Source organism: Chelonia mydas, chromosome 2 (genome assembly GCF_015237465.2).
Source record: "Chelonia mydas isolate rCheMyd1 chromosome 2, rCheMyd1.pri.v2, whole genome shotgun sequence".
In the NCBI taxonomy this organism is placed as follows: Eukaryota; Metazoa; Chordata; order Testudines; family Cheloniidae; genus Chelonia; species Chelonia mydas.
The window spans coordinates 1,643,998-1,665,209 of record NC_057850.1 but is presented as its reverse complement, the minus strand read 5'-3'; the positions used below and the strand labels follow the sequence as shown (position 1 = coordinate 1,665,209).

General features: G+C 62.0%; 1 protein-coding gene across 5 annotated transcripts in view; it reads right to left on the bottom strand.

The window, feature by feature from the left end:
* Nucleotides 1-7,836: 7,836 nt before the first annotated feature.
* Nucleotides 7,837-21,212, bottom strand: part of LOC119565530 (sphingomyelin phosphodiesterase 5) — a 35,560-nt gene continuing 22,184 nt past the window's right edge. For 4 of the 5 annotated variants that reach the window (XM_037891771.2, XM_037891772.2, XM_037891773.2 and 1 more), the window contains 7 exons: nucleotides 19,714-20,788; nucleotides 18,366-18,438; nucleotides 11,909-12,049; nucleotides 11,038-11,127; nucleotides 10,614-10,677; nucleotides 10,192-10,348; nucleotides 7,837-8,686 (listed from right to left, as the gene is read on the bottom strand). In XM_037891771.2, coding sequence (XP_037747699.1) covers nucleotides 8,591-8,686; nucleotides 10,192-10,348; nucleotides 10,614-10,677; nucleotides 11,038-11,127; nucleotides 11,909-12,049; nucleotides 18,366-18,438; nucleotides 19,714-20,622 — 1,530 coding nt within the window. In that variant the 5' untranslated portion in view covers nucleotides 20,623-20,788 and the 3' untranslated portion in view covers nucleotides 7,837-8,590. The remainder of the gene's footprint in view (nucleotides 8,687-10,191; nucleotides 10,349-10,613; nucleotides 10,678-11,037; nucleotides 11,128-11,908; nucleotides 12,050-18,365; nucleotides 18,439-19,713; nucleotides 20,789-21,212) is intronic. The other variant, XM_043538906.1, reaches the window with a different exon arrangement.

Sequence of the window (21,212 nt, the reverse complement as noted above, 5' to 3'; positions counted from 1 at the left end):
CCTCTATCTTATCCCCCCTTAGTTGTCTCTTTTTCTAATATATTTTTTTTTTAGATGGGTGACCACATCCGCACGCAGTATTCAAGCTGTGGGCATACCATGGATTTACATTGAGGCAATAGGATATTTTCTGTCTTATTCTCTATCCCTTTCTTGATGATTCCCGACATTCTGTTCGCTTTTTTGGCTGGCGCTGCCCATTGAGTGGATGTTTTCAGGGAACTCTCCACGCTGACTCCAAGATCTTTCTTGAGTGGTAACAGCTAATTTAGACCCCATCATTGTATAGGTATAGTTGGGATGATGCTTTCCAATGTGCATTACTTTGCATTTATCAACACTGAATTTCATCTGCCATTTGGTTGCCCAGACACCCAGTTTTGTGAGATCCTTTTGTAGCTCTTCACAGTCTGCCTGGGACTTAACTATCTTGAGCAGTTTTGTATCATCTTCAAATTTTGCCACCTCACTGTTTACCCCTTTTTCCAGATCATTTACGAATATGTTGACTAGGACTGGGCCCAGTACAGACCCCTGGGGGACACCACTATTTACCTCTCTCCAGTCTGAAAACGGACCATTTATTCCTACCCTTTGTTTCCTGTCTTTTAACCAGGGTGAGTGCAGGGTGGGCTCATTCTCCAGTCCCCCCTCTTGGGGCCTCCCCTCCTCACCAGCCACGATTCGGGTTGTGGTGCCGGGGTGGAGGGTGCTGCTGCGGGTGGTCAGTGCCCCCTCAGCAGCTTAGTGTAGTGCACCCGTGGAACCGGGGGCTCCCTTGCTCCTGCTGTCTGGGCTCGTGAACACACAACACCCCGCTGAGATCACAGAGGCACTGGGGAACAGGGGCTCTTGGTGCTCTCAACCTCTGGTCATTGTGCTGATCAGCATTCACTGTTACTGGCGGGAGCATGCGGGGAGAGGGGGTCTTTCACCTCTACTCCATCCCCGGCTTGGTTGCTGTGTCTGTCTGCTAATGTTCTCCCCCCCCCCAGAACCCCCTCCAGCCAGGTGCCCAAATCAGGTGATTGGCTTAAAACTCTTGAGTTAGCAAATGAGTAAGTCTTGATTCATCGCTTCCAAGGCCAGAAGGGATCATTGTGACCGTCTTGGCTGACCCTCTGTACAGCACAGGCCAGACACCAGCCCCTAGAGCAGAGCGTTTCGACAAACAGCTAGTCTTGACTGAAAAATCGCCAGGGCTGGAGAATCCACCTCAACCCTGGGTACATTGTTCCAAGGGTTAGTTGCAAACCTAGGCCTTATTTCCAGTCTGAATGTGTCGACCTTCAACTTCCAGCCACTGGATCCTGTCAGACCTTCCTCTGCTAGAGTGAACAGCCCATTGTTAAATCTCTGATCCCCAGGTAGGTACTTCCGGATTGGGATCAACTCACCCCTTAACCCTCTCTTTGTTCAGCTAAATAGATTGCGCTCCTCTGTACGGCAGGTTTCTAACCCTTTAATTCTGACCACTCCCCAATTTATCAATGTCCTTCTTGAACTGGAGCCAGGATCCCAGCAGCGCTCGCTCCAGTGCCACGTACAGAGGGAAAATAAACTCTGCTCCTACTCGAGATTCCCTTCTTTATATATCCCAGGATGGCATTGGCCCTTTCGGCCGCAGCCTCCCACTGGGAGCTCATGTTCGCCTGATTATCCACCGTGACTCCCAAATCTTGTTCAGGGTCCCCATCCTCGCTGTATACATTTACATTTACCTGTATTAAAACGCAGTTTGCCTGTGCCCAGGTTACCAAGTGATCCAGATTGCTCTGAATCGGTGGCCTGGCCTCTTTGTTATTTATCACTGCCCCAGTTTTTGTATCATCTGCACAATTTGTCAGTGATGATTTTATGTTTTCTTCCAGGTCATTGATAAAAATGTAAAGTAGGGTCAAGAACCAACCCCTGTGGGGGCTCACTGGAAACACACCCACTCAGTGGTGATTCTCCAGTTACAATTACATTTTGAGATCTATCAGTTAGCCAGGTTTTAATCCATTGAATGTGTGCCATGGTCGTTTTATACCATTCTAGTTTTTGAATCAAAATGTTGTGCAGGACCAACTCAAATGCTTTACAGCAACCCTGTTACCTTTGTCAACCAAACTTGTAATCTCATCAAAAAGAGATTTCACATTAGTTTGATGGGATCTATTTTCCATAAACCCTGGTTGATTGGCATTAATTGAGTCCTGTATTCAGCTGCTTCATTCTCTTGCCTATAATTACCAGCTCATCCTGTTTACCCTTTCTAAAAATTGGCACAACTTCTAGTCTTCTAGAAGTGCTCCAAGATTTATTGAAAAATCAACCTTAATGGTCCAGTGAGCTCCTCAGCCAGCACGTTTAAAACTCTTGAATGCAAGTTATCACGATCTGCTGTTTTGAAAAATGTCTAATTTTAGTTGCTTCTGCTTAACATCCTCCTGAGATCCTAGTGGAATGGAAAGAGTGTTATCATCACCAAATGATGACACTATATAATCTGTAGTTTCCCCAAATACAGAACAGAAATATTATTGAACACTTCTGCCTTTTCTGCATTATTATTGAGATTTCTACCATTTCCATCTAGTAATGGTACAATACCATTGTCAGGATTCTTTTTGTTCTTAATATATTTTAAATTTTATTGTACTTACTGCTGCTGGCCATAGTCGTCTCCTTGTGTCCCTTGGCTTTCCTTATCAATGTTCTACAATCCCTAACTTCTTATTTATATTAATTACTATCAACTTTCCCTTTCTTCCCTGGGTTGTGGCTCACACTGCTCTTCCCTGGGTTGTGGCTCATGCTAGTGTTTGGGTGGGTAGGTGTCCAGGTGCCAAAAAAATGGCGGAGTTATGGTGCAAGGGGGGGGACTGGACACTTGGCAGTTCTGACTCTGCCTCCTACCTGACCCTACCCTACCTGACCCCCATACCCTGTCTGTCCCACTCTCAGTCCCCTGCCCGCCCCCCCACGTCTCACTGCAGCACCCCGATATGCCCTGTACCCATGATCCCCTGCATGCTCCCCCATTTCTTACCCTGACATCCCCTGCCCCCACAACCCTCTGCCTGCTGCTCTATCCCCTGCCCTCCACATTCCTCCTCCCCAGGTTCCCTCCACTGTCGGGGGGTGGGGGGGGCAAGGTAAGGGGACTCAGTACTCCCCCTTGGGCCACCCCCGCAGGGGCTGAGTCTGGAGACATGCATGACCCCATCCAGGCCAGTGCACCAGGGCCTGGGGAACGGGTGGCTGTGCGTGCACAGAGTGAGGTGGGGGTGTGATGTTCTGAGTGTGATTTAAAGTCTCATGGAAAGGTGACAGGGCCAGAAAGAGCTAATTAACTCCCAGACTGACCTGACCCATGGCCGAACTTTAGAGACTGGTTAGGAAGAGATGTAAATGAACAGAGCTTTGAAATGCAGCCGGCTTGTTAGAGAGAGAAGGGGAGATGTTTGCTCAGGTCTTGTGATGTCCGCAAACAAGCCTTGTCTATGGCTACGGCTTTGATTCAAAGATCAAAAAGGGAATATTAACATTTAGGAAGACACTTGAGTGACAGAGTATAATTGTCTATGTCTCTTTGAAGGCTGTGGGAACCTGTGTCTGAACTGTTTAATGGATCCTGTGCTAATTGCCAGGATGTTTGGGAGAAGGAAAGCCAAGCCGATTGTTTTCTCAGGCCAAAAGGCTGCAGAAAATGTATAAAGACCCTGGGACACGATCCTTCTTCATGTCAGATCTGCTTTGGGTTTCAGGAGGGGGAAACCTTAAGCCATCAGGATTGAGATCCCCAGTCACTGACTGGAGTCACCCTGAATGTGGACATTGGACTATAACCTCTGGACTATTTCTAAAAGGACTTTTGGCAACTACAAGCTCATCTCTGCTCTGTATCTGGACCTCAAGAATTGAACCCAAGTCTCTCTGTATATTGATCTTTTAACCAACGAGCTCTCTCTTTTCTTTTTTAATAAATTTTAGCTTAGATAACAAGGATTGACCGTAAGCGTGTATTTGGGGTAAGATCTGAGTTATCATTCGACCTGGGTCTGGGGCTTGGTCCTTTGGGGTCAGAAGAACCTTTTCTTTTCGAGGATGAAATAAGATTTTCAGAGTTTATCACCCTATGGTTGACAGGTGTGTCTGGAGGGAGGCCTGAGGCTGGCTACTTTAAGGGAACTGCGTTGTTTGGACATCTGAGCACCCAGGGAGGTGCTGTAGAAGCTGCTTTGGGCTGGCTGGGTAAATCTAACTATTGCAATATCCACCAGCGTTTGGGGTTTGTCTGCCCCGGTCTGTTTGCAGTTCACCCTGATTGAGTGACCTCAGCTGGCTCCCACGGGCAGCATCGTTACAGGGGTGTTCCAGGTGGGGGCGTTCCTGGGCAGAGGCGGCAGCAGCTGACTGAGTCCTTGGGGCAGGGGGCCCAGTGGGGCACCAGATGCCTGGGGGGCCCCTGGGAGGGGCTGGGGATTCCTGGGCTCAGACGGCACGTCCCTGGTCGGGTCTTTAGACTGGGGGAGGGACATAGGAACCAGGGCTGTGGGTCCCCCCATGGCGTCCGGGACTGCCCCTGCAGCATGTACAGCCACCCAGAACCGTCTCTGCCCACCTGGGTGCCCCCCCGCAAGCCCTCGTAGTTAGTGCCAGGTGCGGGCGCCATGCACGTGAGCTGGTCTCCCCGGCTGTGCCCCACAGCTGCAGCTGGCAGCAGTGCCCCTGGTGCAAGGCAGGGCCAGGCCCTTGGGGGCCCCAAGCAGGAATACTCCCAGCCCCACATACTAATATTTAATGGGGGCCCCCTGAGCTGCTCGGGGTCCTAAGCAATTTCCCAGTCTGCGTCTGCCTGCCACCAGTTCTGCCCCCGGCCACAGGCACCGTCCGGCTGGTGGGCATGAGCCTGCTGCAGCCGGGGGGGGCTGGAGCTGCAGGACACGGTGGGTCGGCTCCTTCCCCCGCACAACCTCACCCCCCATGTGCAGCTACTGACCTGAGGGGGGGCAGGGGCCACCCCAGGAGCCTGGCCAGCCCCTGCCATCTCAGCACCCCATGCCCCTAGTAGTGACTCGGTGCAGTGAGGTGCCTGGCAGGGGGAGGGCAGTGGGGTGCATGGTGCTGGCTCTAAAAGGTGCCCCCCCAGGAGGGTCATGCCACCCCTCCCCACAGGGCTCCCCAGCAACCTGGAGTGTTCAGAGTCCAGCTCCAACCAGCCACAGCCCCTTTCTGCCCCCCACAGTTCTTCCTTCCTATCAAATCATGGCCTCTGACTGGAGCAGCTCCTCCGGCACCAGCCCCCCCCTCCAGCCTGCCCGCCACACCGGGGACATCAGCCCCGGCCCCCAGGGGCATGGCCCACAGCGCCCACCAGCACCCCACGGCCTGCCCAGCCCGATTACAGTGTCCGCCCCACTGCTCCACCAGCCCCATGGCCTGCCTCCCCGACCCCCACCCTGGGGCCTGGCCAGCAGGGTAGCGGCAGGCCCCACTTTTCCAGTCACAAAGTCCAAGAGCAGCAGGGTCCCAAAGCCCATCCGGGGAGCCTGCAGGGTCTGGGGGCTCTGGCCCAGGCCTGGGGTTGCAGCTCCTTGGCCAGAGACGAGAACAGTGACTCCTTTGCCAGTGACTCCTGTCTAGTGGCCACACATGGCATCACCCTCTGGGTACAACGGCTGTGAGAGGCCTGGGCAGGCTGTGAGGGGTGACAGCCACTAGTCCTGGGGACCCCCTGTACCCAAGGGGGGGGTCTGCAGTAGGGGTATGGGTGAGAGGCCTGGGCAGGCTGTGAGGGGTGACAGCCACTAGTCCTGGGGACCCCCTGTACCCAAGGGGGGGGTCTGCAGTAGGGGTATGGGTGAGAGGCCTGGGCAGGCTGTGAGGGGTGACAGCCACTAGTCCTGGGGACCCCCTGTAACCCAGGGGGGGGGTCTGCAGTAGGGGTATGGGTGAGAGGCCTGGGCAGGCTGTGGGGGGTGACAGCCACTAGTCCTGGGGACCCCCTGTACCCAAGGGGGGGGTCTGCAGTAGGGGTATGGCTGAGAGGCCTGGGCAGGCTGTGGGGGGTGACAGCCACTAGTCCTGGGGACCCCCTGTACCCAAGGGGGGGGGTCTGCAGTAGGGGTATGGCTGAGAGGCCTGGGCAGGCTGTGGGGGGGTGACAGCCACTAGTCCTGGGGACCCCCTGTACCCAAGGGGGGGGGGTCTGCAGTAGGGGTATGGGTGAGAGGCCTGGGCAGGCGGTGGGGGGAGTGATGGCCCTGAGTCCTAGGGACCCCCCCGTACCCAAGAGGGGGGTCTGCAGGAGGGGTATGGCTGAGAGGCTGGGGCATGTGGTGGGGGGGATGATGGCCCCTTGTCCTGGGGAGCCCATGGTATCCAAGGGGGGGGTCTGCAGGAGGGGTATGGCTGAGAGGCCTGGGCAGGCTGTGGGGGGTGATGGCCACTAGTCCTGGGGACCCCCTGTACCCAAGGGGGGGGGTCTGCAGTAGGGGTATGGGTGAGAGGCCTGGGCAGGCGGTGGGGGGAGTGATGGCCCCTTGTCCTGGGGAGCCCATGTACCCAAGGGTGGGGTCTGCAGGAGGGGTATGGCTGAGAGGCCTGGGCAGGCTGTGGGGGGTGATGGCCACTAGTCCTAGGGACCCCCCCCATACCCAAGAGGGGGGTCTGCAAGAGGGGTATGGCTGAGAGGCCTGGGCAGGCTGTGGGGGGTGATGGCCCTGAGTCCTAGGGACCCCCCGTACCGAAGAGGGGGGTCTGCAGGAGGGGTGTGGCTGAGAGGCCTGGGCAGGCTGTGGGGGGTGATGGCCCTGACTCCTAGAGACCCCCCTTACTCAAGAGGGGGGGTCTGCAGTAGGGGTATGGGTGAGAGGCCTGGGCAGGCTGTGGGGGGGTGATGGCCCCTTGACTTGGGGACCCACATACCCAAGGGGGGGTCTGCAGGAGGGGTATGGCTGAGAGGCCTGGGCAGGCTGTGGGGGGTGATGGCCACTAGTCCTAGGGACTCCCCGTACCCAAGAGGGGGGTCTGCAGGGGGGGTATGGCTGAGAGGCCGGGGCAGGCTGTGGGGGATGATGGCCCCGAGTCCTAGGGACCCCCCGTACCCAAGAGGGGGGGTCTGCAGTAGGCGTATGGCTGAGAGGCCTGGCGTGCCCGACCAGGGATTTCCCCAGTGGTGCCGAAGGGTGACAACGCCCGGGGCAGAGCAGGAGCCGGGAGCTGCTGGGTCACAGCCTAGCCGGGGTAACGCGAAGGGGGTGTTGAAGGGAGCTGAACCGACCCAGCCCCGTGGAGGATCCAGGGGGCGACCGGAGCTCTGAGGGCTGAACCCCGACACCTCCCAAGGCTGGTGGGAACTGTGACCTCAGCTGACTGCTGCAGGCTGGGACAAGGGGCCGAGGGGGGGTTGGATAAGACCCGGCTTTGGAGAGACTGGGTGGATCTCACCCGGGACTGAGGGAGCCAGGCCCTGGATTGTGTGGCCGCTTGGCCACGTGCTTGGACCGGGGCCACATGGGAACGTTGGCTGCCCCGTGCCACCACGTTACAGCGACTGACAAACCCTGCCGCCCGGAGACGCAGCCAGTGGTGGAGGGGACAGGTCTGTCCTGGGCAGAGCTCACAGCCTGGGGCAGGAGAGGTGGAGCCCGGAGGCTCAGTCCGGGGGGCTGCGTGGCCCCCCTGAAGGGAGAGTGGGACCCTGGGGGCCCGGCCTGCTGAAGGGTTCCTACTAGGGACTGTTCAAAGTTGGGGTGTAGCTGTGCCAGTGGCCAGCCTTGGGAGAGTCCGCCCCAGCCGCCCCCCCACCCCCTTTCCCCAGTGCACAGACGTGGACAGTTGCTTTGAAAACTTTATTGATTCCCCAGGGGGGCCAGGTGACCCAGGGGAGAGGGGAGCCCCTCCTGGCAGCCACGGCTCAGCAGAAGGGCACTCTGCCCTGCCGAGGGACAGACAGGCCTCGCGTGCAGCTGAGGCTCGCGATGCTGCGCAGAGGCAGACGTGGCCCTGTCGGGCCCACGCCAGCTCCGGGGAGCCCCTGCCCAGCTAACACCCGGCTCACGGGCTGGGGAGGGGGCCCAAGGGCCGGCTGGACCCAGGGAGCACGTGGCACTGAGCCGGGAGGGGTGCTGCGCTGTCAGGTGGGGAAGCCGGCTGGCAGCCTGGGAAATAGCCGGCCCCCCGTCCTGCTGCAGTGGGTGAGGTCTGCAGAGGCAGCTCCACACCCCAGCGATCCCCTGCGGACCCCAAGTCAAGACCCATGGGTGCTGGGCCTCACTGGGCAGAGGGGGCGCAGCAGAGCAGCCTCCTCCTTGGGCCCCCGCCAGCCCAGAAGCCAGGCGTCAGGGCTGTCCCCCTCTTGGGGCACTGACCGGGGGCTCTGGCCAGCACAGACCCACCTTCCACGGGACCAGCAGAGCCCCTGGGGGTGACTCTGGCCCCACACAGCCCTGCACAGCCCCACCAGGTCTCAGGCCTCGCAGCCTACCCGAGTCCGGAGGGAGGGGGGCACAGGCAGGGGGAGGGCCCTGCCCAGCTCCACCATAACAAGGATTCTCCATCGACCTTCCGCCCCGGACACCGGGGTTCACACTCGCTGCCGTCACTGCGGCGCAGGGTTGAGGAGCAGCCGCAGCCCTACAGCCATGTGGTCCGAGCAGCCGGCCAGCTGGGTGATGAAGGAAAACTTCTCCACCTCCTGGGGAAAGCAAGGGGACAGCGGTGTCAGGAGCACAGCAGGCTCCCCGCCCCGCCCAAGAATGCGGGGGGGGGGGGTCCCCTGAGACCACAGATCCCAGCATGCAATGAGTCCAGGTCTGGCTAAGCCAGAGCACTGCAGGCTGGGACTTGTAGTCTCCATGGGCTGCACCCTCCCCTCAATCAACGCTGAGCACTGACACAGCTCACTACCCCTTCCCAGCCATGGCCAGGCCAGGCTCCTTCCCCCGCTGCAGGGCAGGAAACAGCACAGAGCGGGGAGGAGGTCCCTGCCAGCATCATGCAGCACATCAGGGTCAGAGCCAGCAGAGAACCCAGGCGTCCTGGCCCCCAGGCTCGGACCCTTCCCGGGAGCCCTGGACCATGCTGACTAGCTCTCTGAATCCCCCGCACACCCTGAGCAGCGATTCGGCAAGGCCAGCCCCTTGCAGCCTGGCTCCACGGCACCATACCATGAAAACCCCGGAGTGTGGGAGCTGCTGAGAGCCCCTGAAGGAGCTGACCTAGTGAGTGCAGCTACCAGCCCCAGCCACCTCCCCAGCATGGGCCCCCGTGGCCCTACCAGCCCCCAGCATCTGGCCCCTGAGCCAGGCAGGCCCCAGAGCTGAACCCCCCTGCCCTGGGCCCAGCATCCCTGGCTGGGAGCTCGCCTGCACCCTTGGGCTTGGGGCTTGCCCTTCGCTCTATGGGGCCCAGGCCAGGCTGGGGGCTAGGGGCTCCCACGGGGGTACCCCTGTACGGGGAGACTTTGGCAAACCAGTAAAGTGCCTGAAACCACTATGGCTTATTACTAAAAGCAGCCAAGTCAGCAGGCTGTAAATTAGCCAAGGCAGCAGGCTTAGCTTAACCAAGGCAGGAGGGGAGGGGGGTCTTTGGGTGCCACGGGAAGGGCAGCTTGACCCTGCATCCTTCCTGATAAGAATTGTGTTGAAGTTGCTGATACATGCATCTTAGAAGAGCAGGATGTGCCCCAGGAATGTCTGCTGGGGCCTCAAGGCTGCAAACGCTGCAAAAACCCACCCCAATAATCAGAAGGAGCCTCTTGCTTGCCCATGGGAACCGCTGGCTGAACAAGTTTGCTTTAAGGGACATGTCATTCTATTACTCCTGTATAAATAAGGGGGACTCTTCAGGACTGGACTCTCCCTCTGGATGCGTCTTGTGTTTGCCAGCGGCAGACGGGCTGCCGCCGCGCCACTCGAGAGCCTCGCTCAGCTTGGGTAATTATCAAGGGTTGGGGTGTTTTACTAACCTCCTGCGGACGTGTGTGTAAGTGCTTGGGACCAAGTAAAGTTTAGCTGTAAGTGAAATCCCTCTTGTGTTGTCCTGTTTGTGCCGCCTTCGATCGGCCGGCCGGCCGTGTCTCCCCTGATTTATTCCCTGACACCACCTCGCACCGAGTAAAAGTTACCAAGAGCTTTGGGTTGAAAGAACCCCGGGGAGCACCCCAGGCCGGCGGGAGCCGGGGCCCCTCTGGGCACTCACCGTTGTCAGGCTGATGGGGGTGGGGTGCTCGCGGTACAGGATGTAGTCGATGCGACGCCCTTCCCGGGGGCTCCCTGCTGCCGAGGGGTCGGGACGGCCGTCCTGCAGGATGGGACAGGCCAGGTACTTCCGCCTGCCCTCCTCTTGCTCCAGGGTGCTGCGGGGTGCACGGGGGAGCCGTCAGCAGGGGGCCGAGGGGGCCGAGTGGCTGGGGAGGAGGAGCGTGGCTCTGCGTAGGGGGCTAGTCACACCTGGGCTACAGGGGCTGCGTGGCAAGGGAGGGCCATCCACAGGTTAGCCTTTACCCTGTCCCATTAGCGTCCCATTACCCTGTGTGGGGGCGGGGGCAGAGCCTGCCTTGAACTAGGGCTGTAAGCCCCTCTGCCCCCCAGCGCTCCGGAACCCGCAGGTGCAGCCGTTACCTTTTCAGCTTCTCTGGGGTCGACACGGCCTCCTCGTAGATCTCCAGGTAGTTCAGCAGGGTGCCTGCAGGGACGTGAGCAGCAGTTAGAGCCTCCCCTGCTCTGCCGTTCCCCCCACCCCAAAATCTTCCTTCGCCCACAGGTACCTCAGCAGAGATCTGGGTGCGGGGAGGGAGCAGGGCTGGGACAGGAGGGGGCTCCGGGTGTGGAGGGGCACGGGCAGAGCTGGGGGGCAGGCCTCGGCTAGCAGGGCCCCTGGACCCCTGACCCCCGACATCTCACCCGGGGGTTCCAAAGGCTGGGTCCCCCTGTGGGGATCTGGATCTAGATGTTTATCTGCAGCCCCAGATGGGGGCCCGGCTCCGCGGAACTGAGACAGAGAGGGCAGCAGCTGCACTGGGCACTGGGCCAGCCAGACACGTACCTATGGCCCAGGGCTTGTCCTTCTTGGGCTCCACTCGGCATGGGTCTTGGTACTGCTGGAAGATGTGGTGGGTCTGCTCCAACTCATCCCCTGGAAAGATCCGGCAGAGTGAATGGGCCCATCTGCACTCCCCCATCCCCTCCCCCTCCTCCAGACTACCCTCCCCCACCCCTCCCACTGCCCCCCCCCCACTCCTTGTGTGATGAAGCGGGAATTTTCCATAATATTTGTATGATGCCGATGTGTGCCTCAGTTTCCCTCTACACTTTGCTGCTCCTGGAAGAGTGCAGGAGACACAGGTGTGTGTGTGTCACTTGCTGTTGGGGTCGGTAATTAACTGCTTGGCGCAAACCCAGATCAACAGAAGGGCCAGGGAGACAACTGAAGTCCCCAGGACTGAACATCCAAGACCGCCGAGCGGGAAGCCTGCGTGTGGGACTTGGGACCCGTGCTGGGGGACAGTGGGGTCAGGTGGCTTTGGAGGGACCGAGGCAGAGAGACAGGGAGCCCCAGGAACAGAGTCCATCACGCTGGGCTGGTTCCTGGCTCTGGCTGGGCAGGATGGGCCTTTGCCTCTCTGGGCTAGCCCGCAGCCATTCGTTTCTGTGGCCAGGGGACTAGTGCAAGGCTGCCAGCGTGGCTGCAAATACCCCAGAGCCTCGCGCCCTGCAGACTCGGCCCCCGCGTCCCGCAAGGGGCTGGCGTGGCTGGATTCGCTGCAGGGAGCCCCGGGGCAAGCCAGGGTCGCTGGGGCCCGAGGAGCCAGCCCCTCGGGGTGCGGCACTCCCCAGGGACGGGTTACAGGCTGGGCACGCCGCGACACCCCGCCAGGCTGCTGCCCTCCCCTGCCCCCACCCGGGCCAGGCCCCACCTGAGGAGCAGTTGTCGAAGTTGAAGTCCCCGCAGAAGACGTCGAAGGCGACGACGTCCCCTCGCTCCGTGTGGGCGTCCTGGAACAGCTGCACCCAGAAGAGCCCCAGGGTGAGCTGGTCGCAGCGGGTCTGTGCATCGGCTGGGGGGGACAGAGCTCGATTACAGGGGGGCCAACTTCCTCACGTGTGACACCCGGACACTGCCCCCGCTCCACCACTTTCCCTCGAGGCCCCCCCGCATGGCTTGTTGCTCCCTCCACCACCCTCCCCCTGCCAGCTGAGCAGAGCTCCGGGGGTGGGGGCGGAGTGGGGCAGGGCGGGGGAGGGAGAGCCACGCTGCAGGGGTGGGGGCTGAGTGGGGCAGGGCAGGGGAGGGGAGGGAGAGCCGCGCTCCGGGGGTGGGGGCTGAGTGGGGCAGGGCAGGGGAGGGGAGGGAGAGCCACGCTCCGGGGGTGGGGCGGAGTGGGGCAGGGCAGGGGAGGGAGAGCCGCGCTCGGGGGTGGGGGCTGAGTGGGGCAGGGCAGGGGAGGGGAGGGAGAGCCGGGCTCTGGGGACAGGGGGTGTGTGACGCAGCAGGGAGGGGGGAGTGTTGACCTGGGGATGTCGCAGGGGAGTTTTACTGGGACTGTCTGCATTAGGGATGGGGTAGCAGGGGGTGACTTCACTTGAGGGAGGATACCTGAGCCTGTCACCTGAGCCAGGAGGCGGGTGGGGCCAGGTGACACCTTCTGCCCAGGAAACTGGACAAACGCTGGAGGAGGAGCCGGGGGGTGGCTGGGTGAGACGGCTGAAGGGGTTTCAGTTTGGAGCAGTCTGGGGAAACGGAGGGAGCCCCAAGGCTGGGGTCTAAGCTCCCTGCTCCCAGAGGGACCTGACTGAGGGGTCCTGTTTGTACCCACAAGCTCTGTTTGGACTGTGTTCCTGTTGTCTAATAAACCTTCTGTTCTACTGGCTGGCTGAGAGTCATGGGGAATTGCAGGAAGTGGGGGTGCAGGGCCCTGTCTCCCGCACACTTCGTGACAACAGGTGGCAGAGGTGGATCTACTGCACCCTGTGGACGGCGCTTCCTGCAGTAAGTTACGGGGGGAGCAGTAAACGAAGGGGGATTGACAAGGACCAGGTGTGTTGAAGATTCAGAGAGGAGCAGTTTCGGGGGGCAGAGGAGCTACGCTTAACCCTTGGGAGTGTGTGAGACCAGCGAGAAGGACTCTTGCAATAATGGGGACCCCCCTGGGGACTGTGGTGAGCAGGCTCAGGGGTGGAGGAGTCTGCGGCTCGACCCTGGGAGAGAGGTGGTGACCTGGAGAAGGGCTGGTACACTAGGGGGTCCTCCTGGAAACCGTGGGGAGCTGAGAGCGCACAGGCCTGCGAGTGGCCAGCAGGGAGATGTATGCGAAGCGCCTTAAGAGCGACCTGGTGGAGCTGTGCAGGCAGAGGGGGCTGCGCATCGGGAGGCCCACCAAAGAACAGCTGATTGCCCAGTTGGAGGAGGACGATCGCTCAGAGGAGCCGATCCCTGTCCCTGAGGGGAGCAGCCCGGCAGACACAAGGCGGGCCCCGCTGCCTGTCCCGGCTGGGAGGGGTCAAACAGCTACTGAGGACATCCCGAGACCCCTCCTTCCTATGCCTAGGGGAGGGGCTGGGAGGAGCCCAGCAAATACCGAGGGCACCCGGACCCCGGCAGCCAGCAGGGGATCCTCCCGGCGGAGCTCCTCATCCCTGGAGCAGAGGCGGCTGGAATGGGAGAGGAAGATGAAAATGAGGGAGCTGGAAGATGGAGAGAAGGAGCGAGAGGACCGTGAAAGGCAGCGTTAGCATGAGCTGGAGCTGGCCAGGCTGAGGAGCAGTGGGGCCCCGGCTGCGGTGAGTGCAGGGGGACCCAAGACTGCAAGGAGGTTTGGCAAGTGCCTCCTGGCCCAGCGGAAGGAGGGGGAGGACATAGATCGCTTCCTGACGGCCTTTGAGAATGCCTGCGAGATGCACAGGGTTGACCCTGCAGACAGGCTCCAGTTCCTCACCCCCTTACTGGACCCCAGAGCCGTGGAGGTGTACAGCCGAATGACAGGGGCGGAGGCAGGGGATTACGAACTGTTCAAACAGGCCCCGCTCCATGAGTTTGGGCTGGCCCCCGAGATGTACCGGAGAAGGTTCCGGAGTCAGCGTAAAACGCCTGAGGTCACCTACCTACAACTGGTCAACCGGATGCAGGGATATGCCCGCAAGTGGGCAGATGGGGCCTGGTCGAAGGAGGACTTGCTTGACCTGATTGTACTGGAGCAACTGGATGAGCGGTGCCCATCCGACCTGAGGCTATGGTTGGAGGACAAAAAGCAAAGAACCCACAGCACGCAGGGCAGCTGGCCAACGAGTTTGTGAAGAGCTGGTCAAGGGGTGACAGGGAGGAGTCCCAAAGGAACAGGCCCACCATGATGCAGAGAGAGAGTCACCATGGACCTCTCAAAGGGGGAATATGGAGAACCCCCTCCCAAGGGGAGCATCCGGCATCAGGACCAACCGACTTGCTCCAGGGGACCAACGTGACCTGAGCTGCTATCACTGTGGCCAAAGAGGCCACATACGGACCCAGTGCCCCAGGCTCAAGGACAGACTGAGCAGACCGAACCCACACAGGGTTAACTGGGTAGGGACCCAGCTGGACGAGGGGCAGACTTCCCAGGCAAGGGTGGATGACAGCTTTCCAACTGCCCAGGAGGGAGGAGTGTCCCAGACCAGCTCCTCTGAAGGGCTGGATGCTCCGGACTCAAGGTTCTCGGTTTACAGGGTGGGCGCGGGGCTGTCATTGCAGAATGAGTGCCTCATTTCCCTGGAGGTGGATGGGAGGAAGGTCAATGGATACTGGGATACGGGGGCGGAGGTGACGCTGGCCCGGCCCGAGGTGGTGGCCCCAGATCGGGTGGTGCCCAACACCTATCTGACCCTGATGGGTGTGGGTGTATGATAACACCCAGGTTTTCATGTTCTGTGTGTATATAAATCTCCCCCCTGTATTTTCCACTGAATGCATCCGATGAAGTGAGCTGTAGCTCATGAAAGCTTATGCTCAAATAAATTGGTTAGTCTCTAAGGTGCCACAAGTCCTCCTTTTCTTTTTGCGAATACAGACTAATACGGCTGCTACTCTGAAACTAATCTGACTGTCCACCGGGTGCAGACAGGGTCGCACCCGCTGATAAGATGCTCCCCCTTCCGAGTCACAGGGAAAACTGCTCAGGACCTGGAAAGAGAGGTCCGGGACATGCTGGCTTTGGGGATGATCCAGCCATCTGCCAGCCCTTGGGCCTCGCCGGTGGTGCTGGTCCCCAAAAAGGATGGGTCAGTCCGGTTCTGTGTGGACTATCGGAAGCTCAATGCCATCACTGTATCTGATGCCTACCCCATGCCCAGGCCTGACGAGCTCCTAGACAAGCTGGGAGGAGCTCGATACCTTACCACCATGGACCTTACAAAGGGCTACTGGCAAGTGCCGCTGGATGCAGATGCCCAGCTGAAATCGGCCTTTATCACACTTCTGGGGCTCTGTGAGTTCCTGACCCTGCCTTTCGGCCTCAAGGAAGCGCCGGCCACCTTCCAGCGCCTGGTGGACCAGCTACTGAGGGGGATGGAGAGTTTTGCCGTGGCGTATATTGACGACATCTGTGTCTTTAGCCAGACCTGGGAGGACCACGTGTCCCAGGTTAGACAAGTGCTGGACCGACTCCAGGGGGCTGGGCTGACTGTAAAAGCGGAGAAGTGCAAGGTGGGGATGGCTGAAGTATCTTACCTGGGCCATTGGGTGGGGAGCGGCCGCCTAAAGCCGGAACCAGCCAAGGTGGAGGTGATCAGAGAGGGGCCCGCTCCCCACACCAAAAAGCAGGTCCAAGCCTTTATTGGGATGGCAGGATACTACCGAAGGTTTGTGCCCCACTTTAGCGCCATAGCCACCCCCATCACTGAGCTATGCAAGAAGGGGAAGCCAGACAAGGTGGTCTGGACCGAGCAGTGCCAGGAGGCTTTCCGGGCGCTGAAGGAGGCTCTGGTCAGTGGCCCAGTTCTGGCAAACCCAGACTTTGACAAGCCCTTTGTGGTGTTCAGCGACGCCTCCGACACGGGACTGGGGGCGGTGTTAATGCAGGAGGATGAAAAGGGGGAGAGACACCCCATCGTGTACCTGAGCAAGAAGTTGCTACCCCGGGAGCAACACTACGCGGCCATCGAGAAGGAGTGCCTGGCCATGGTGTGGGCCCTCAAGAAACTAGAGCCCTATCTCTTCGGGCGACACTTCACCGTGTACACCGACCACTCTCCCCTGACCTGGCTGCACCAGATGAAAGGAGCCAACGCCAAGCTCCTGAGGTGGAGCCTGCTCCTGCAGGATTACGACATGGACGTGGTCCATGTGAAGGGAAGTGCCAACCTGATAGCGGATGCGCTGTCCCGGAGAGGGGGCCCCGAACTTCCCCAGGTCACTGGTCACAGTGACCCCGCTCAGTTCAGTCTCGAAGGGGGGAGAGATGTGACGATGTGACGCAGCAGGGAGGGGGGAGCGTTGACCTGGGGATGTCGCAGGGGAGTTTTACTGGGACTGTCTGCATTGGGGATGGGGTAGCAGGGGGTGACTTCACTTGAGGGATGATACCTGAGCCAGGAGGGGGGATGGGGCCAGGTGACACCTTCTGCCCGGGAAATTGGACAAAGGCTGGAGGAGGAGCCGGGGGGTGGCTGGGTGAGACGGCTGAAGGGGTTTCAGTTTGGAACGGTCTGGGGAAACGCAGGGAACCCCAGGGCTGGGGTCTGAGCTCCCTGCTCCCCAGAAGGACTTGACTGAGGGGTCCTGGTTGTACTCACAAGCTCTGTTTTGGACTGTGTTCCTGTTGTCCAATAAACCTTCTGTTTTACTGGCTGGCTGAGAGTCACGGGGAATTGCAGGAAGTGGGGGTGCAGGGCCCTGACTCCTCCACCCTCTGTGACAGGGGGAGTGGGGCAGGGGAGGGGAGAGGAGGGGAGGGAGAGCAGTGCTCCGGGGGTGGGGGCTGACTGGGGCAGTGGGGGGAGGGGAGGGAGAGCCACGCTCTGGGGGTGGGGGCTGAGTGGGGCAGGGCGGAGGAGGGGAGGGAGAGCCGTGCTCCGGGGGTGGGGGCTGAGTGGGGCAGTGGGGGGAGGGGAGGGGGAGCCGCGCTCCGGGGGTGGGGGCTGAGTGGGGCAGTGGGGGGAGGGGAGGGAGAGCTGCACTCAGGGGGTGGGGGCTGAGTGGGGCAGGGCGGAGGAGGGGAGGGAGAGCCGCGCTCCGGGGGTGGGGGCTGAGTGGGGCAGTGGGGGGGAGGGGGAGGGAGAGCTGTGCTCCGGGGGTGGGGGCTGAGTGGGGCAGGGCGGAGGAGGGGAGGGAGAGCCGCGCTCCGGGGGTGGGGGCTGAGTGGGGCAGTGGGGGGAGGGGAGGGAGAGCCGCGCTCCGGGGGTGGGGGCTGAGTGGGGCAGTGGGGGGAGGGGAGGGAGAGCTGCACTCAGGGGGTGGGGGCTGAGTGGGGCAGGGCGGAGGAGGGGAGGGAGAGCCGCGCTCCGGGGGTGGGGGCTGAGTGGGGCAGTGGGGGGAGGGGAGGGAGAGCCGCGCTCCGGGGGTGGGGGCTGAGTGGGGCAGTGGGGGGAGGGGAGGGAGAGCTGTGCTCCGGGGGTGGGGGCTGAGTGGGGCAGGGCGGAGGAGGGGAGGGGGAGCCGTGCTCCGGGGGTGGGGGCTGAGTGGGGCAGTGGGGGGAGGGGAGGGGGAGCCGCGCTCCGGGGGTGGGGGCTGAGTGGGGCAGTGAGGGGAGGGGAGGGAGAGCCGTGCTCGGGGCAGGACAGCGGACCCCCTGGAGCCATTGCTGGGTGCTCAGGGCTCCTCCAGGCCCCAGGTGCTCTTCCCGCCCCCTGGTAACTGGACTTTTAGTGTCCAGGCAGCACTGCTGACCGGCACCACCAGGTTCCCTTTTTGACTGGACCCTCCAGTTCAAACCCAGACACCTGGCAACCCTACTCTGTTACCGGCTGCACCCCACACCCAATCCCTGCGGGGCTCCCCAACGGGGTCGCACAGCCACGGAGCCAGGAGCCCCAGGGCCGGAAACAAGTGCCCCCCACCCACCACCCACACGGGGTCCCCTGCCCTGCCACTGCAGACTGTGGGGCAGAGGAGATTTGGCCCTTGGCTGACGGGTCGGCGCTGGGATCTCAGCCCAGTCCAGGGGCCAGGTGTCCCCTCCTCGCTCGCGGGGCCCTGCGGGGCAGGGCTGGGGAGGCGAGCAGGGGGGGCCGGGGCCCAGGTGCCCATGCAGCCCCAGCACCAAGCCCGCTCCAGGAGCGGTGGCAGGGTCAGCGGCTGGGCTGCTCCCAGGAGTAGAGCGGGGAAGGGGGGGCATCTGGACGAGCTGTTCTCCCTCCCCAGCCCCGGTGGGCAAGAGCCCCTCACTGCCCCCTCCCCACACTCACCGGCTGGAGCGTGCAGGTGTGTGCAGTTCAGGTAGCCCACAATCCTCTGCCCGTGGGCTTCCCCCAGCTGCACCTAGCAGGTGCACATGGAAACGTTGCCAGTTACAAGCTGGAAGGCCACTGACGGGGCCGGGGCCCCACACAGCACAGGCCCCATCCCGAGGAGGGGTGGGGGTGCAGGCGTTTGGCCAGGGCAACAGTCAGAGCCGTGGGGAAGGAGGGTCAGTTTCAGCCATCAGTGAAACAGATGGCTGGGAGCTGGGAGGAGATGACCCCCACATGGTTCATGGGCCCACGTGTCCGTCACCCCACGGGTGCACTGGATTCAGCCCTTATTGTCTGGCTGGGGTCCCAGCAGGTTGTGGGGTGGGAGCCCGGCTCCCAGGGGTACATCTAGACAGCCTGCAGCGGTGAGCCCCCAGCGCAGGGCCGGCTCGCCCCCGGTGTCAGAGCCCGAGCTCCAGCCGGAGCCATGTCCACACGGCTGGTTGTGAGCGCTCGCACGAGCCCTGCTAGCCCCACTCTGCCCCGCCGGGAGGCTGCTGCAGAGCCGGGCGACACACCCTGGGTGACTCTTCCCGGCGCTGGGAGGAGGCAAAGCCCTGGACAGACAGAGCAGTTTCCATCCCATGCTGGGGTCACTGCTGGGGTAGGTGTTTCCAGGCCTGGCTAAGGGGCAGCGAGTGGCTGGGGCAGCAGGGGGTCGGGTGCCCAGTGGCCTGTTGTCAGAGGCTGAGCCCCCTGCAGCCAACCTGCTGGCTCCCAGCCCCACTGCCAAGGGCTCTCACTGCTCTCCCGGCAGGGCTGTCCCCGAAGCGCCTGCTCCCCCCAGCCCTGTCCCTGCCTGGGCTGCAGACACCCACTCCCCGGCCAGGGCTCCCGGAGCTGTTAACCCGTCAAGATGGGGCTAGGCTGGTGGTGTGGGGCATCGTCCCTCCTCTGCCCGTGGGGCGCAGGGGGCCCCAGGGTAACCAATCCCCTGCACGCAGGGGGCTCAGACTCAGGGCCTCCCCACAGCTGGGAGGCCAGGACACACGGGGAAAAGGGAGAGGGCTCAGGGTCACTCGGGGAGTCCAGGGCGGACCCGGGAGGAGACCCCAGGAGTCCTGACTTCCAGTCCCCTGCTGTAACCCGCTCCGCCACCCAGGCCCACCTCTGCCCACGCAGGCCCAGCGCCCCTGCAGGGAGCGGTGGCTCGTACGCGGATGCAGCATTGCCCTGAGCAGGGCCGGGAGGGAATGCCCCACGCCGCCCTGCAGCGACCCCGTCAGGCTGGCCGGCGAGAGGCCACGCCAGGCCCAGGAGGGCAGAGGGCCCTGGGCTCCCCGCAGCTGGGGCAGCTCCTCACCTGCACGGAGAGCAGCCCCTTGGCGGACAGCGCGTCCTCGCCAGTGCCGTTGGGGTAGCAGTGGTACTGGGCGGCCAGCACGGGGTAGCGGCTGGCCAGGAAGAGCCCGCTGTTGAAGACCTTGAGAGTACAACACCCAGGCAGCCCGCAGGTGCCCACATCGTACACGATGTGCTCGTAGAAGGGGCTCAGCAGCTGGCACAGGCGGGCGCCCGCTCGCTGGTCGAACACCTCCTGCAGGCAAAGGAAATCCACATCCGGCGGGAAGGGCGCCGAGATCTCCCCGGGCCCAGCCCCTCCCTCCCCGTCGGGGATCTCGACCACCACGCTGGCGTCAGGGCAGCGGGCACTGCTCCCCGACCGCGGTGGGCTGGACATGGTGGTCCCGTACTTGGTGGGCAGCAGGAACTGGCTGCTCCTGGGGCTGGCCAAGCTGGCCCTGGCCTCCCCCTGCGTGAGGCGCTGGCCGATGCGGGCCACGCGCTGCTTCATCTGTCCCAGGTTGCTGAACTTGGCCAGGCCATTGGGCAGGAGGCACACGTTGGCGCTGACGAAGCTGAAGGCCTTGCCCGTGCCCGGCAGCTCCCACGGCTCTGGGTGGCGTGAGGGCGTGGTGTGTTTGTAGGCGAAGGGCCTGCGGGCAGCCTGCAGCGGGAGCCACAGCAGCAGGCCCAGGAGGGCGACTGGCATGGAGAGGAGGAGGAGCAGCAGCAGCAAGGGGCCGGTGACCACTGCCCGCAGGGGGGAGCAGGGGCAGCCCCGGCACCAGCTCTGCTGCCGCTCCGCCGTGGTCTCTCTGAGGTCGAGCAGGCAGTCAGCGGCCCAGTAGCTGGGGAAGAGCAGGTACTGTCCCAGGCTGTATAGGCCGCTCAGGAACCGGTTCGGGAACGGAGACTCCCGCAGGACCATGCTGCACGGCACCAGGGGCCGGGGAGCCCGGGCGTTACTGCTCCACCTGCTTCCCGGGGGCTCCGGTCACACCTCGCCACGCCCCGGGGGTCCCAATGCCCGGCCCGGGGGTCCTGCAGGGCGGGAGGAGCGGCTGATCCCAGTCGGCTTCGCGTCCCGGGAGGTGCTGAGGGGAGAGAACGGGCTGAAGTCAGCACTGCCTGGTGGGTGCCAGGCATCACCGGGGACAGGCGGTGTACGGGGGGTCAGCCCCACGCCCCTGGGTGAGTGGTTTGGACATTGGCATCTGACCCTGCTGGTTACCTGGGGCAGGCCTTGCCAGGCTGGGCGGGCTGATGACCCCAAACACCCCCTGGTGGGTTCACAGACCAGCCGGCCAGAGCTGCCTCCTCTGAATGGGGGTTTGCAGCAGCTGCCCCAGGAGCAGAGGGCGGCAGCGCAGGGCCTCGGTCCCGCCAGGACAGAGCCTGGAAATGGGGCCCAAGACACCCCCACCCCTGGACGGAGCCTGCAGACGGGGCTTGGGACGACCCCCTCCCTGGACAGAGCCTGTGGACAAGCCGCAGGGAGGGACTGGTGGGGATTCGGAG